General features: G+C 33.3%; 5 protein-coding genes across 5 annotated transcripts; 2 read left to right on the plus strand and 3 right to left on the minus strand.

Annotated features, from left to right (window-relative positions):
- Positions 1–361: 361 nt before the first annotated feature.
- Positions 362–1,110, minus strand: LOC112529550 (mavicyanin-like). The gene is made up of 2 exons (XM_025140871.1): positions 954–1,110; positions 362–693 (listed from the first exon to the last, which is right to left on the minus strand). The coding sequence occupies exons 1-2, from the start codon at positions 1,108–1,110 to the stop codon at positions 362–364; spliced, it is 489 nt and encodes a 162-aa protein (XP_024996639.1).
- A 1,777-nt stretch (positions 1,111–2,887) lies between these two features.
- Positions 2,888–3,751, minus strand: LOC112529551 (basic blue protein-like). Its single transcript, XM_025140872.1, has 2 exons — positions 3,586–3,751; positions 2,888–3,204 (listed from the first exon to the last, which is right to left on the minus strand). The coding sequence occupies exons 1-2, from the start codon at positions 3,749–3,751 to the stop codon at positions 2,888–2,890; spliced, it is 483 nt and encodes a 160-aa protein (XP_024996640.1).
- Positions 3,752–7,698: 3,947 nt separating this feature from the next.
- On the plus strand, positions 7,699–9,287 carry LOC112529552 (uclacyanin 1-like). The gene is made up of 3 exons (XM_025140873.1): positions 7,699–7,852; positions 8,385–8,747; positions 9,079–9,287. The coding sequence occupies exons 1-3, from the start codon at positions 7,699–7,701 to the stop codon at positions 9,285–9,287; spliced, it is 726 nt and encodes a 241-aa protein (XP_024996641.1).
- A 1,259-nt stretch (positions 9,288–10,546) lies between these two features.
- On the minus strand, positions 10,547–11,232 carry LOC112529554 (basic blue protein-like). Its single transcript, XM_025140874.1, has 2 exons — positions 11,067–11,232; positions 10,547–10,872 (listed from the first exon to the last, which is right to left on the minus strand). The coding sequence occupies exons 1-2, from the start codon at positions 11,230–11,232 to the stop codon at positions 10,547–10,549; spliced, it is 492 nt and encodes a 163-aa protein (XP_024996642.1).
- Positions 11,233–14,314: 3,082 nt separating this feature from the next.
- LOC112529555 (basic blue protein-like) lies at positions 14,315–15,798 on the plus strand. Its single transcript, XM_025140875.1, has 2 exons — positions 14,315–14,480; positions 15,473–15,798. The coding sequence occupies exons 1-2, from the start codon at positions 14,315–14,317 to the stop codon at positions 15,796–15,798; spliced, it is 492 nt and encodes a 163-aa protein (XP_024996643.1).
- The last annotated feature ends 857 nt before the right edge of the window (positions 15,799–16,655 follow it).

Here is a 16,655-nt window from a genome sequence, read left to right on the forward strand (position 1 = left end):
AACTCATAATTTTTCATAATTGAGTCTTGTAAGATTACCAGAGATTCTCCTGGCTGATTTCCAGGACCACTCAGATTTATTGAGGTGTGCGTGAGCTGGTTTGATATCCACAATTAAAATAAGTAAAGAAAAGAATGGATGTTAAAATTATATAAAGGATAAATAAAGATGAGGATTATATGTAGTATATTTATCGTATATAAATATTATATATTACAAAAAAGTATTATTGACAGATACTAATCAAGAAAACAATTTATATCCAGTATAAATATTACTTTTAAATGGATACAATATTTGAATAAATAAACATGCCGATCAAATAACAAACATCAGAAAATTGAAAAAAACAAATCGAGTTTCAAGCCAATAAAAACAAAAGACTGCCGAACAAAGCAACTACGTAGCCATAAAGTGTTGGTATTGCCAATTGCAACCCGCTCGAAGTATATTTTGCCATCGAGCTTGGAGTTGGCGCCATTGTTTGCGGTAGAACAGTGATGACGAGTTTCATGTTTTTCAACTCGCAATGCTTTGCGACACCACAAATATACCATTTCCTTCCTGGGGTTTGAAGAGGGATGATGTCTCGTCCACTTGTCAACGTTCCATTAGCAGATGAAACGATACATTGTTGGAACCCAGTGCCGTTAACTTTCATTACATTGTGGGTACCAGATGCATAATTGAATACTGCATCAAGAAAATCAGTAAAGATTATTCAATCTATAAGCATTGAAGTATACATGAACACTGATACTTCCTCCGTCCCAAAACAAATGTTTGCAATCAAAATGACACACAATTTTATGTATATGTAATGTTTACAATCAAAATGACACACAAAATGGACACTTATTTTGGGATAAACTAAAATAGAAATGTGGACACTTAATTTGGGACGGAGGGAATATTAATTTAAACATAATCATATTTGTAGGAATATAACGTACCGAGTTTATCTCCAACGAAGAAAGCTTTATCTTTGGCCCATGTTTGATAATCGAAATCGAGAGTCCAACCACTTTCATCCCCAACGATATATTCCTTAGCGGAGATCGAACTTGCAAGAACAACAAGTGTCACGATGATCAAACGGGATGCGGCCATTCGAGAAATATTTTTCGAGCTTTTAAATCGATATATTTTTAGATGATATAAAAGCTACAAGATTATTGGCTATTTATACATGAATTTTGGAGTGAATTAATGCTTCAATTGGAAAATAGGAAACCGGCTTTGGACGGCCAGGATTTGGTCCCAATTATAATTTATTTGATTTCCACATTAATTATAAAAAAATAAAAAATAATTTTTTTCGGATTTCACGATATCAACGTCTTTGATTCGTTCGGTTTTCGTGTGAAAGTGTTTTTGTTAGAATCTTACATTGACTAGATTTTGATCAGTTATCCCCCCCCCCTCTCTCTCTCTCTCTCTCTCTCTCTATATATATATATATGATCAGTTCCATCCATTGGATGTTACTATTGGTTATCTATTGGATCATATTTGATTCATTCAATCATTCGATCCAATACTCGTATATTTTTTTAAGTTATTAAAAAGCAATGTATATAAATATCAATTAAAAACAAAATCGTAAAATATTAATAATTATATATAGTTATTAATTGGATGATAATTAGATGGGGAATTAGATGGTCATTGTATTAGATAGGTTCAGTTTTATTGGATGTTGAACTGTCATCCAAGAACCGACTTATCCGATTTGAATGTTGAAAATTTGGATCTGACTCAATCCAATTGCAATTGGATATCTGATGGTGGTCGGTCGGTTCTAATTGGATCAGTCGGTTGATATTGGATCGGATGACTTTCAGCACACCCTAAGAGGAGACGTAGTGAACTGATCACACTGTCACAGATAGTGTCATGTCAATTGTCATATGTAACACAATAGCGTGTCTATGGTACCCAATATGTGGTTAGTAACTTCTTGTTCCCGTAATCAATGTATCACAGTGCATGGCACAACATAAACTTTTGTTATCGAACCGAGTTCTCGCATTTTCCCCAAATTACTTTGATGTGCATCACAATTTGTACGATACAAGTTGATGATGCATATGGGTCAATTTCTGTACTTTTCATTACATGGTTAAATCAAAACAAAGATTAAACCACAAGGATGGTGCCTGATTAGTTTGGGCTTGAGCTTCAAAGGTCAAGAGTACCTAGAGGTCTCATGTTCAAATCTAAGGAGGAATAAAAATCCCCTTGTGGCCACGGAGGTTCAAATGCGGTGACTCCGGGCAACCCGCAAAGCAGATGGTCGTTCTGTGATTAGTCGGCTCGCATAGCAAGTTGGATATCCAGGTTAATAAAAAAAACAAATATTAAGGATTGTGCCGAAGTGTAAATCATTAGACTTTGAGGTGTAAAGTGAATGTGACCCAAATATGTCTTAAAAAATAAGAGTAAATTACGATTTTCATCCCCGTGCTTTGTCAATAATTTCGGTTTTTATCCATGTGATTTAGAAATTACGATTTTCATTCCTTGATTTGCAATTTATATTGCTATTTTTTCGTCTCTGGAATAATCCTTATTTTTAAGTACAAGGGATCAAAATAGTAGGAATTATAAAAAATAGGGACCAAAATAACAATTGTAAATCATAAGGACAAAAACATCAACGATTTACAAACTATATGGATGAAAACCACAATTTTTAAACCATAGGGACAAAAATCGCCAACTTTTAACGAACCACAAGAACAAAAAGCGTAATTTACGCAAAAATAAATTCACATATGAATACAAGTAAACTCGATTTATATCAATCCATACTAATCAACAAATAATTCATATAATTTATTTTCGAACTGATACTGACATTTTAACAAAAAATCAATGTTACATTTTAAATGAATAATAGCAAAAGGCTGCTGAAGAATGCAGTTATAAGGCTATAGGCTGCCAGTTTGGTTGATGCTGATGTTGCTATTGGGATTGGAACCGAGTTCTTTGCATCCGATAGAACTGTGATGACAAGTTTCATGTTTCTTGACTCACAATGCTTTCCGACACCACAAATATACCATTTCCTTCCTGGGGTTTTAAGGGGGATGACGTCTCGTCCACTTCTCAAAACTTCATTGCCAGATGAAACGACACATTGTTGGAAACCGGTCCCGTTCACTTTCACCACATTGTGGGAACCAGACGCATAATTAAATACTGCGCAAAAGAAAATCATTAAAATTTTCGTTAGTTTACTGGTAAGATTCAGCACTACCACTTACCTTACCGGGTAACATTTTAGTCCATCAAAATGACATCATACGCAACAACTGACCAAGTAACCGCTAACCAAGTAAAAGTCGTCACTCTTACTTACACGGTAAGACTCAATCTTTGTCATTGCTCTTACCATGTAAAATTCTTGATCCTTACCATGTAATCAGTAGAATAATATGACCTGACAACCATTTACCGGAATAAACGTCTGGTAAATCACCTCTTATTTTACGACAAACCAAAAAACGTTGACACTTATTTTTTGACGGATGGATTATTAAACAAACTAAATCTAGTTATATTTATAAACGTGTAACGTACCCAAGTTATCTCCAACGAAAAAGACTTTATCCTTAGCCCAAGTTTGATAATCGAAGTCGAGAGTCCAACCACTTCCATCACCAACAACGTAGTCCTTAGCGGAAATCGAAGTTGCAAGAACAAGAATCGTCGAGATGAAGACAATGGTCAAATGGGGTGCGACCATTCTTGAATATTTTCGAGGTTTCTAATCGATATTATTTTGTAAAAAAAGGTTTAAAAAAGGGGTTATAATTTGGTTGGTTAATTGAGAAGATGAGATAAAAGCTACAAGATTGTTGAGTAGTTTATAATGTAGAAAATGCATAGTACGGAACCGTCCGCGGACGGCAAATCGCATTGTGAATTTGGTCATATTGAATTCCCCCACAAGTTATGAAACTATGTGGTATTAACATTTTCGATCTCGTTAATTTACGAGATTTCTGTGAACGGTTTCTTTTATATGAACTGAATAAAACAATCATTTTTTTAGACTGTCGTTTTTTTTGTTATTTTCTTTTAGAAAGTGAGGAGGTGTTTGGTTTAAGGTATTAAACAGTAATCAATGAGAATGAAAATAAAAGAAATTGTTTGATTTGGTTTTTTATAATATAATGAGCTCATTCCCCCCAGAAACTCAAAATTCATTTCTGGTTAAATTGGAGAGAATGAAAATTCATTCCCATTTTCATTCCTCAGCATGAACCGAACAGAACCTTGAATGTTTTCAGTGTTTTGTATTTCCGTGTGTAGGGATAATAATGAGACGAGGTATGGTGACATTGGCATGTTTACCAAATAAGGGAAGTGAAGCCAGGTAGCACTTATCCTGTAAAAGTTCGGTAAACGGACCCTTATAGCGTTTTCAACAGATTCTCCAAAATAAAGAATCAGAAGTCAAAATCTCCAAATAAAATTTATATTCATCTCCAACAGTTTCTTCGTTGTTGAGATTACAACATGAATTATATTGATTAAAATCAGTATATTTCATAAAATATTATTTTTCTATCTTATACATTTAATTTTAAAGATTCTTTAAAATTGAAGAAATTTCACCCTTCGCCTTCTATCATTTCCATTTTGGAGAATTTATTGGAGATGCTCTTAGGTCTCTTATGTCTGATTTTTTAAGAGGTAGGGCTATTCAGACTGTATGTTTTTTTTTTCAATTCTTCAGAGACACTTATGCCTTATTGTTCTCTTATCTGGTAAAAGGTAAATCAACCCCTGATGTATCTCCAAACCCTTAGCAACGACATTTCTCAATCAATTAAACGTTAATCGATCCTTACCTTGATCCTCACCTCTCTCAATTGACATATTTTAATGGATTTACATGTATTAAATATTGTTAATGGCATATCTTGTTTACATAAATACTAATTATATAATTTAGATATAAATTTCGTAACGATGATGAATAAATATATGAAATTGTATAAATTTATCTATAAATTCAACACTTTAATTTTCTAACGGATAAAACAAATAATTTAAACAAATTCAGACATTTATCATATTACAAAAACAAACAGTCTTAATGATTTAGATTTCAGACTTCTGCACCACCTCTTACCAATCAGAAGCGAAATAAGACTTCAGACTTCATCACTTCTTAAAAAACAAACGTCACCCTTAGTCTTCAAAAGTCACTATTCTAAACTTCTAAGTGAGTGCTCGATGAGAGTTTTAAGTCTACAAGACCAATAATTATACGTTAATTCTATTCGTGTGAAACAAGAAGTTGTTTGATGACGTTGTACAAACTAATAAAACTTCAGAGTCATCATATCAACATTTTTATCTGATATTTCTTGAAAAAGGTTTTATTAAACACTTTTTTAAGAAAAACATCTGTTAACTAAGACAATTCACTTCTTAAGTCATTTTAACCCCTCGAACCACAATCTATACTGTAATGGTGGTTTAGAAAATTCTCCAAACCGAGCGGTTTGATAGCATGTTACCAAACTAGTCAAACTGGACCACAAAAAGCGGTCTGGTCTGATCGGTTTATGCGGTTTGGGCCTCTTATAGGCTTTAAACTTAGAAAAAACATAACATCTATATTCAAAATGAAATTTCTACTGATATAACATTACTAAAAAAATAAGATATCAGATTAGAAAAGATAAGTCTATCTCTAAAACTAAAAAAACGTGGAGTAAGTTGAAAAAAAGTTATACAAATCCACTAACAATAGTCGAAAGTTTGGAGAACGTTGAGGAAGTCGAAGGACGGTTTAAATATAATTAATATGTGTATTTTTGACGGTCAGTTTGGTCCATCCTACTCAAAAAGCGTTCAAATTCCAGACCAGATTGAACCAAGCAACTTGACTATTTTTCAGACTAGACCGGATCGCCAGACCGCTCAAACTGTCAGAAACGGTTCCGTTTGACCTGTTTGAAGGGTTCAACGGTTTTTTAAACACCCCTACTAAAAAGCTAGAACTGTTAACACTCATATCTAGATGGTTGGGAAATTTATGAGTGGAAATGCATCGAAAACAATCTACTGTCTTACAATCTCGTGTATTATTTATGTCCAATCAATGAAATTAAGATACGTAATTTTTATATATTTTAAATTTATTTTAATTCAAAATCATACCCTCTTTATAATCATATGTATTTATGTGAATGACAGTAAAACAAGACGTGAAATTTTGAGACAGATATACGTAACGAGCATGAAATGATAGGCCCGAAAAGAGCAAAAAAATGGCAAAACTTTCGGTCACACATATTTTGTTTTCATAACAACGATATCACTCCCCTTCAAATCAACAACAAAAGGTCAGGTGTTCAGAATGATTTATGTTTTAATTTTTAAAATATAAAATATAAAATATTGTTTATTTAGTTAAAACTAGAACTGTACTTGTTTTTTTATTTATAAATATATAATATTATTTATAAAATAAAAGTTTTTTTTAGGTTAAAATGATATAAATAATTAAATTTTAAAAGTTTGATAGTTTATTTTGTTGAAAAAAGTTGTTTAGGGATTTAATCATTCAAAATTAGAAAATTTAATGATTTTTCCATTAGAAAAATAGTTTGGTGATTAATTATTCAAAATGACAAAGTTTAATAATTTAAGGATTTAATCATTCAAAATAACAAAGTTGTTTTCGTGAGACATGTGAGACAAGTTTTTTACACTTGAAACTTTACAGCAAAATGCTGTGAAGGTAAAAGAAGTCGAACTTTCACAGCAAAACACTATGAATGTTACATTCACAACGTTTTGCTGTGAAATTTCAAGTGAAAAAAACTTGTCTCACATATTTCACGAAAACAACCTTGTCTCACATGATCTCAAGTATGTATGTATATATATATATATATATATATATATATCTATACTACCTTATAAACCATATTTATTAAAAGTTTTAAAAACAATTTTTAATGCACAAAGTCTTAAAAACAACTCATAATGCATTAAGTACTACTACTTTATGCATTCAGTCTAAAATCTTTTAATCTACAATTAAATTAACATATAGTACAACAAGTTATGAATCAAGTTATCAATACACATAATTACATTTTCTTTTCATGTTCGCAAGATACTTTTAACACCTTTCACTCATACCTTCACCCTCTCATACCTCTATGTCTTCTCCCATCCCCCAAGTGAGATTCAAACTATATTCACCATGAGTTATTAAAAGTTCTCTCATTCATCTCTCATTGAATTGCTCTAGAACTCTCGGTCTTGTTCTCGATCTCTTGATTCTTTGCTCTTGGTGTAAATCGAACACATTTGTGGAGTTGTTTAAATATATTGGATTTTAAACTGTTATACAATTTTTTTATCGATAGACTGTATTTGGAACCATAACTCTTATTTATTCAAATTGTATTAATATGTAAAGACCAAATTTAACTTATATTATCGTTAAATCTTCTCTAATAAAATCAATGAAACTTCAAAATCGTTAAAATTCACGGCTCCCGCAGCATTGCACGGATATACAATTAATATATATATATATATATATATATTATTTGATCTGTTTTTTCACGGCTCTTAGAAAGATGATTTTCCCGAAGTTGCAACAATATAATACTATAAATACGCCTCAAGTAAATCATCTTAATTACTCGATTTACAACAATGGCGATTAACAACCTAACCATTATCCTTATATTCATTGCTACTTCAGCTTCTGCTAAACAATTCATTGTTGGAGACGACAATGGCTGGTCTCTCAACTTCGATTACCAATCTTGGGCCGAAAGCACGAAATTCGTCATCGGAGACCAAATCGGTATCGTAATCCCTCATCTTATTACAACAGATTCAACTTTCGCTACAAAAAAAAATTGGCTTTATACAACGAATAGAATGTCTAAGAATCATAATAAAATAGTTTATAAAACTTGAGTTTATAGGATCAAACTATAAAACCTTCTATCTAAAAGTGTTACAATAGGTTTATAGGATGCTTTTAGGCGTTTAAATAAGTTTTTAAGAACGTTTTTAAAATAAAATGTCGTATTAGGTATTTTATATGACACTATGTGAATGTGTCATATAAACAAAAGTGTTCAATGAAAAGACGAGTTTGTACGACACTTTTAAAATTGTCTTATACAATAGCTAATACGACACTTATTTTAAAAACGTTCTAAAAAACTTGTTAAAACGCCCAGAATTGTCATATAAACCTAATTGTCTTATAAAGTAGTCTATTATAACATTTAGACATTTATGGCGTCTTATAGAATGCCGATGTTGTTGTAGTGTTTCTTGAACGAGGAATCAAGAATAGTACATTTTTCTAATTAATTTGCTTCTAGTTTTCAAGTACCCAATCGGGAAACATAACGTCTTCGAAGTCGATGAAACTGGTTTCCAACGATGTGTTGTGCCATTGGGCGCCAAATCGTTGGCGACCGGATACGATGTGGTAAATCTTACAACCCCGGGAAGGAAATGGTACATTTCTGGTATCAGAAAGCAGTGTGAAACGGGCGGTATGAAGCTTGTGATCGACGTGTCGCCTCAACCAACCCAAGCACCGACAACTGCACCCGTACTCGTACCTTCCTATGCGCCGGTGGGCAAGACATACATGGTTGGAGATGATCGCGGTTGGACTTTGAACTACGATTATAAAGCTTGGGCGAAAGGAAAAAAGTTTGTCATAGGAGACGTCCTCGGTATGTTAAAATTATCAACCATCTATGATCTAACTATTGGTTCATGAACTAACTGTTAGCTGATAAACTAATCATGTTTTGGTAAATTTAGCCAATAAGATATCTGACAATGTAAAATGACCTAAAATTATATGCTGAAAAACTAATTGAAAAAATATACGAGGGTATAATTGGGAAAAAGTAGAAAAAAAATACCGAAGCTTATTAAAACGCTGCTTGAAGTAGCTTTTCAAAAAGCTGGCTTATCAAGGTTTTTTTTTTCTTTTTAAGCTCAAAAAATAAACTAGTTTACGGTTGTCTATCTTTATTAACCATATTAATCTCAATGTAGTTTTTAAATACACGATCCGGCAACATAACGTATTCCTGGTCGAGGGACCAGCCTTCCAACAATGTACTATTCCGGATCCTAGACAAGCTCTAACCAGCGGACGCGATTCGATTATCTTGACGACCCCAGGGAAAAGATGGTATATTTGTGGAATCGCAAATCATTGTAAACAAAATATGAAGCTTGAGATCGAGGTATCACCTCGATAGGCGGCTTCAATTCGCCTTCTCCGAGTCCATGGAGTTGATAGCTAGCCGATTGGGCAACACTGATGGTCTACGACTTAGGGTTTAAAGCGATTCTCGACCATCGTTTCACACTTTCGATGTATTTTTTAGCTTACCATATATAAATATTCATATATTGTTCACGTTACTATTGTATTCGATAATTATGATACTAAAAATAACTACTTATTGAAAGAAATATCGAATTTCTAGAAAAGGAATAATGAATTTATCTATATTTTAATTAACGGTAGAATTGGAAAATTCACACTAACTTTTAAAAATTTTGATATTTATTTTGAGAAAGAAATAAAAATAAATATATAAACGTTTATCTTGGGACGAAGAAAATATCATTTAATGTTTTTTTTGAAGTATATAATATAATTTATATATGGAAAATGCAACAAAAAAACTCACACACTCTCCTCACTATTGGTGAAGTTTGAACCCCTAACCTCCTAGGAGGAAAGAGACTCAGATACCGCTAAGCTAAAAGCCTTTTGGTAATATCTTCTAGACTAGAGATGAACAATTTTTTTTAAGATTTTCACTTTTAATTCTCCATTTTGGAGAATCTGTTGGAGAAACTCTAAGGTGTTTGGTTCATGGAATTTGGTGGAATAGGAAGGAATTGGAATGCCCAAATGTTTGACCAAATTCCAAATACCATGTTTGGTTCACATAAATGGATGTGAAGGAATCCTTCCAATTCCAACAAATTCCTATAAGTCATTGATTTCACAATTCCACTGCATATACCACGGATTTCAAATTCCAATCCAACAAATTCCTTAGCCCTCATCCAAATTCATCGACGTTGTATCTCGATTTGCTCTGCTCTGCTATGCTCGATCTCCTTTGCTCGATCTCGTTTAAAACTAAGAATGACAAAGAGTCAGGTTCGGACCGGTTATTGGTATCCCCGTCTCCGAAACAAAAAAGTTCCAATTCCGTTAAGAATTCCCTTCCAATTCCATCCAACCAAACGCAATCAAAAGACATGGTCAAATTCCATTTAATTCCCTCAAAGTCAAATTCATTTGATGAATTCCAATTCCATTCTACGAACCAAACGTCCCCTAAGAGACCAGTTACCAAAAGATGGTATATATAGAACAATAGTAATAAAAAAAATAGCTTAATTTGAGTACATAAACTATCTTAACCAATACAAACAAACATTTCATGAGAAAATCATATAAACCATATTGTAAAATTAAACACGAGGCATATTATATTCAAAGAAAGAGCAATAAAAGACTGCCGAACAATGCAGCTGCAGAGCCATAGAATGTTGATATCACCAATTTGCTAGATGCCGATGTTGCCATTGGGCTTGGAGCCGGAGCCATCGTCAGTGGCAAAACCGTGATGACCAGTTTCATGTTTTTTGACTCGCAATGTTTTCCAACACCACAAATGTACCATTTCCTTCCAGGGGTTTGAAGGGGAACAACGTCTTGTCCACTTGTCAAGGTTCCAATGGCTGGTGAGACGATACATTGTTGGAAACCAGTCCCGTTTACTTTCACCACTGTATGTGTGCCAGACGCATAATTGAACACTGAATCAAGAAAATCAATAAACTCGTTGTATAAGCATGGTTTTAAGATTAGAAAAAGCTGTTAAACAGTGGGACTCATTTAATAAATGAGTTCATAGAATGCTGATGTCACACGACTATTATAATTGTATGACAGTATACGAAACGACACAATGTTTTATCAGTGTGGATGCTCTGATTATAATATAAAGTACCGAGTGTATCTCCAACGAAGAAAACTTTATCCTTGGCCCAACTTTGATAGTCGAAACCGAGAGTCCAACCGCTTTCATCCCCAACAATGTATTCCTTGGCAGAGATTGCACTTGCGAGAACACCGAGTGTTGCAATGAAAACGATGATCAAATGAGTCGTCGCCATTTCAAAAATACTTTCGAGATTCTTGATCGATCGATATTTCTTTCGAAACCCGACTTAGAAATTGGTAGATGATAAATGGTACAAGATTGCTGGCAATTTATACATGAGTTTTGGAGTGAATGAATGTAGGGAACCGGCTATGGACGGCCATGGCATTAATGTGGATTTGGTCCTACTTTGTATGTGTTTTATTTCCTCATTAATTAATTATTATAAATAAAAAAACGAGATTCTTTTATCGTCGTATCGAATTTATTCGAAATCCGTTTTTATATGAAGCTGACAAACGTTCGTTTTTTATTGGGAGATGGACATTAGAATCGAGTTTATTGGTTCTCGTTGCTATTTTCTTTTGCAAGAAAGTGAGTGTTTTAAGGGTTTTGTATGGTTAATCAGATGTCGGAAGATAAAAGCATGGTGGATATTCGAGTTGTATGAAAAATCCCAAAACCCGAAGCTTAGCTCAGGTCGAGCCCGAAAAGCATCAGTCTCGTGAGTCTGAAGCATAGACCATGACTCAAAGTTCGAGCAGCCCATAGGGCAGGTCTTACTTGGAAAAGCCTGAAAAGGCACGGTTAAGATTGAAGGCACGGTTAAGATTGAAAGCGCCCAATGAAGTCCGAATAAGCCGAAAACTAAAAGAAAAAAACTGATTAGAGCTAAAAAAAACTTGGGTGTTCTTTGTAAAACCCAGACCTAGATCCAGAAACTCTAAAATTACGATTTTGCCCTTATGGCCTATAATTTCGTTGTTATTTTTGTCTCTAAGACTAACTCTTACCTTTAAGTATGAGAGACGAAAATATAAAATAATTGTATACCACAGGGATGAAAACAACAATAAATTGTAAATCATATAAAGATGAAAAAACAATGAATTGTAAATCATAATTTTAAAAACACAAGGACAAAAATAACAACTTTCAATAAACTATAGCAACAAAAAACGCAATTTACTCAATTTAAAATCGATATCTAAGTCTATACTAGTGATGGCCAAACCGGCCTGGTCCGGCCCGGGACCGGCAAAGGACCAGCCCGACCCGGGACCGATAAGGACCAATTATAAGACCGCCGACCGGGACCGGTTATGGTTTTGGAGGGTTTCGAGGGACCGATTAGGGGACCGGCCCGCTGCCCAGTTTTTAAAAAGGTAGCTGTTTTTTTAATATAGCCGTTATATGACTGTTTATGACCGTTTTTTGGTCCTTTTTGCCTTTTAAACCCTATATATAAGTGTCATGGTTGAAAGATTTATATACCAAATTACAGAACGCAAAAAAACGTTTATAATTCTCGGTTTTAGTTATAATAAAACGTATTTGAGTGACTTAATTACAAATTTTATAATGTATTAAAAAATATATCAAAAAAATAAAAAAATCAATTTTTTGGTCGGGACCGGGACCGGCTAACCATAACCGTTATAGGAATGCTTAACCATGCTTAGTATTTTCGACCGCGACCAGTTATGACTGGCACTGTTGAGGCCAGGGCTGGTTTTTGGCAATCATTTCCCCTACCCATGAATTTCTTTCTCACACACATCAACATCAATACATGCTTTTTACATTCCCGATGTGTAAAATAACTTGATTCTGACATTAAATGAGGTGCAAATAGCATTCCCCTTTTGGAGAGTTCTCTAAATTGGTAAAATTTTGTCCCCTCTCCTCTTTCTCCATTTTGGAGAATCTGTTGAAACAAAAATACCAAAATCTTCATTCTGGATAACCTGTTGGAGATTATCCCTGTAATTGAAATCTTCATTCTGAATAATCTGTTGGACGTTTCAACAATTTTTTAGAACTATTTTAAAATATTAGTTATTTTATATGACACTTTTGATAAGTGTTCTATAATCCTTTAAACCCATATTTTTATATGACACTTGTGTTTATATGACACTTTTAAAAACTGTCGTGTAAAATAGTTAATACAACACTTTATTTTAAAAGTTTCATATTAAAAACTTGTTAAAACGTTAAACCTCTTGTAACACTTTTCGATATGATCTTTTTTTTTTGTCCTATAAATTTAAGTTCTATAAAGTATTTTTTAAGATGTTTATACATTTTGAACGTTCTATAAAATAATTTTTGTTGTAGTGTATAATCTTTATCTTTATATATATAAAAGGAAAACCTTGGGGTATTGAGGTGGCACCATGAGAATTAAGTATTCTCAAATGGTGAATTGTGGTTGAGTTTTAGTTGTCTCACATTGGTCAAAAGTTGAAAGATGGATTGGATGTTTTTGTGTCAAATCATGTAGTTTGCCTCATAGGGTAGTCTTATTTTGGATGATGCTCTTTGAAATCTATAATCATGGTTTGCGTCGAAACCAACCAAATGGTAAAAATTATTCTGAAAATATAAAAATGAAATCAAAGATGATAACTTGACAACACGAGGTTTGAATGTTCATCATATTTGAAATAAGGTTGACTTTGAAGATCTCACATTGGTAGAAAGATGATAGTTTAAAAGAAGATGATGAATATATAAAAACATGTTGAAGCTTTGAAATCTATAACCCCAATTGAAATCAAAACCAACCAATTAGTAAAAAATTTGTACAAAACGAACACAAATGATCCATTTTTTTTTCTTAACAAGAATTGTGATTACTGCAGTACTTATAATAACAAATATTGTTTAAATATCTATTATATCACTTACATATACATATATAGAATGAAAGTCTTGATTTAATAACGTTGCTTTCATCTGATGTCAATATTCTCCAAATCGTGATTTACGGTATTCCACGGGACGTCATAAATATAAACACGATCCCGAGTTTTCAGACACATCGCACTTCCATAGAGTCGACGCTTTTACATTTTTTCTTAACCCACTTTTGTTTATAATTAATTAATGTGGAAAACAAACACATACAATTAAGACCAAATCCACGATACCATGGCCGTCCATTGCCGGTTCCCTAAAAACTCTATGTATAAATTCCCAACAATCTTGTAGCTTTTATTATCAACCAACGTTCAAGTCATATTTTAGGGGTTTTCGAAAGAAAAATATCGATCGATCGATCGATCAAGAATCTCGAAAGTATTTCTAAAATGACAACTTCCCATTTGATCATCGTCGTCATTGCAACATTGGGTGTTCTCGCAAGTTCAATCTCCGCCAAGGAATACATTGTCGGGGACGAAAGTGGTTGGACTCTCGATTTTGATTACCAAACTTGGGCCAAGGATAAAGTTTTCTTCGTTGGAGATACACTTGGTACGCTATATTATGTATACTTAGAGCATCCACATTCCACAGTAACGAAACACTGCATGAGTTCACACTACAACAAAATCGGTATTTTTATAGGACTTAGCTTATAGGTTCAAAAAAATAAAGTGTCATATCTAAAGGTGTTGTAATAAGTTTATATGACATTTTTTGATGTCATAATAAGTTTTTTTTAGGACATTTTTAATATAAAGCGTTCCATTATTAACTTTATAGGACACTATTTGAAAAATTGTTCTATAAAAACAAATGTCCTATAAAAAATTGAGTTTATAGGAGACTTTCTCAAAAGTGTCCTATAAAGTTCATAATGGGACGCTTTATATTAAAAATGTCCTATAAAGTTGATAATGTGACGCTTTATATTAAAAGTGTCCTAAAAAAACTTATTACGACGTCAAAAAACGTCATATAAACTTATTACAACACCTTTAGATAAGACACTTTATTTTTTTGGTCCTATAAACTAAGTCCTATAAAGAGGTTTATTAGGGCACTTAGAATTTGGTAGTGTCCTATAAAACCGATTTTGTTGTAGTGTCATGATATTGCCACGTAAATGTATTTGTCATGTATAACACATCAACATTCTATTATTAAATCAAAAGACATTTGTTCTAGCCTTATGTGAGTCTTTGACTTTTTAAGAGGTCAAGAGTTCAAAACTCACCAAATGTGAGGAGAGTGTGTGAGTTTTTTTTGTTCTAATTACCATATATAAATGTAAATATTGGATTTTAGATATTCAAAACTCACCAAATGTGTTATAAAGAATGGAATTCGATTCTGTTCGAAATCCTACAAACTAAACACACTAAAGATTCCAGTTCTAAATTCTTCCATGAAATCCAAATTCATCAAAGAACAATTCCGTCAAACCAAATGTGTTCTTACAGTTTCACAAATGAGTTCGTCTTTTTAACATATTTTCTAAATTTCCCACTTCTAAACCATGCTTACTGATTTTCTTGATGCAGTATTCAATTATGCGTCTGGCGCCCATACAGTGGTGAAAGTAAACGGGACCGGTTTCCAACAATGTATCGTTTCACCGGCCATTGGAACCTTGACAAGTGGACGAGACGTTGTTCCCCTTCAAACCGCAGGGAGGAAATGGTACATTTGTGGTGTTGGAAAGCATTGCGAGTCAAAAAACATGAAACTGGTCATCACGGTTCTACCACAAACGATGGTTCCGGCTCCAAGCCCAATGGCAACATCAACATCTAACAAATTGGCAACACCAACGTGTTATCGCTTTGTGGCTATATTGTTCGGCAGTCTTTTGTTGCTCTTAGTTTGAATTTGATACGTCTCGTGTTTAATTTTACGATATCGTTTTAATTATATGATTTTCTTGAAATGGTTGTTTGTTCAAATGTTGTATCGCTTTGAAGATAGTCTATATGTATTCAGTTAACATGAAGTCTGTCTTAATTCATTAGTATGGTTGCATATCATGACTTAATTAACTTGTCTTTTAATTATATATATATATATATATAATATTTAATATACGACAAATGCAACAAATAAACTCACTCACCCTCTTCACCTATGGTGAAGTATGAACCCCTGACATCCTAGGAGGCGAAAGGCTACGATACCGCTAGGTCAAAGGCCTTTTGGTAAACCCTACGTGTGTCGTGTCTAAAAATGTTGTTATAAACTTATATGACGTTTTTTGACGTCTTAACAAACTTTTAAGACAATTTTGAAACTAAGCGTCCTATCAACCCTTTTATATAATATTATTTGTAAAAAGGTCGATATGTTTTTAAGACAGTTTTCAAATGTGTCAGATAAAAAAAATTAATATGACACTTCATTTAAAAAGTGTCCTGAAAAGCTTGGTAAAACGCCCAAAATCGTCATATAAATTTATGACAAAACTTTTAGATATGATTCACAAACATTTGGTCGTGTAAACTTGATGTCCTATAAAGCAACCTATTAAAACATTTAAATACTTTCGAGAGTGTCGTCTTAGCCGGCATGGATGCAGCGATTGAAGACGGCATTGTTGTGCTCTCGATATCGCTTATCTTAGAATCTCTACCATTTTATCAGGATAATCTCGCAATAGGCGCATTTACCGCTATAGAAAAAGGGATCTTTGTGGCTTATTCCGCGGGTAACTCGGGTTCTTAATTTCAACTC

Source organism: Cynara cardunculus (genome assembly GCF_001531365.2).
Source record: "Cynara cardunculus var. scolymus isolate 2C chromosome LG 16, CcrdV1, whole genome shotgun sequence".
Lineage (NCBI taxonomy): Eukaryota > Viridiplantae > Streptophyta > Magnoliopsida > Asterales > Asteraceae > Cynara > Cynara cardunculus.

Excerpts from the sequence above, each read along its gene's own strand:
- LOC112529554 (XM_025140874.1), bottom strand. The coding sequence starts at position 11,232 with ATGGCGACGACTCATTTGATCATCGTTTTCATTGCAACACTCGGTGTT. Across the intron at positions 10,873-11,066 it reads CTTCGTTGGAGATACACTCG|TGTTCAATTATGCGTCTGGC; the intron begins GTACTTTATATT and ends TTCTTGATTCAG.
- LOC112529551 (XM_025140872.1), bottom strand. The coding sequence starts at position 3,751 with ATGGTCGCACCCCATTTGACCATTGTCTTCATCTCGACGATTCTTGTT. Across the intron at positions 3,205-3,585 it reads TTTCGTTGGAGATAACTTGG|TATTTAATTATGCGTCTGGT; the intron begins GTACGTTACACG and ends TCTTTTGCGCAG.
- LOC112529555 (XM_025140875.1), top strand. The coding sequence starts at position 14,315 with ATGACAACTTCCCATTTGATCATCGTCGTCATTGCAACATTGGGTGTT. Across the intron at positions 14,481-15,472 it reads CTTCGTTGGAGATACACTTG|TATTCAATTATGCGTCTGGC; the intron begins GTACGCTATATT and ends TTCTTGATGCAG.
- LOC112529550 (XM_025140871.1), bottom strand. The coding sequence starts at position 1,110 with ATGGCCGCATCCCGTTTGATCATCGTGACACTTGTTGTTCTTGCAAGT. Across the intron at positions 694-953 it reads CTTCGTTGGAGATAAACTCG|TATTCAATTATGCATCTGGT; the intron begins GTACGTTATATT and ends TTCTTGATGCAG.
- LOC112529552 (XM_025140873.1), top strand. The coding sequence starts at position 7,699 with ATGGCGATTAACAACCTAACCATTATCCTTATATTCATTGCTACTTCA. Across the intron at positions 7,853-8,384 it reads CGTCATCGGAGACCAAATCG|TTTTCAAGTACCCAATCGGG; the intron begins GTATCGTAATCC and ends ATTTGCTTCTAG. Across the intron at positions 8,748-9,078 it reads TGTCATAGGAGACGTCCTCG|TTTTTAAATACACGATCCGG; the intron begins GTATGTTAAAAT and ends ATCTCAATGTAG.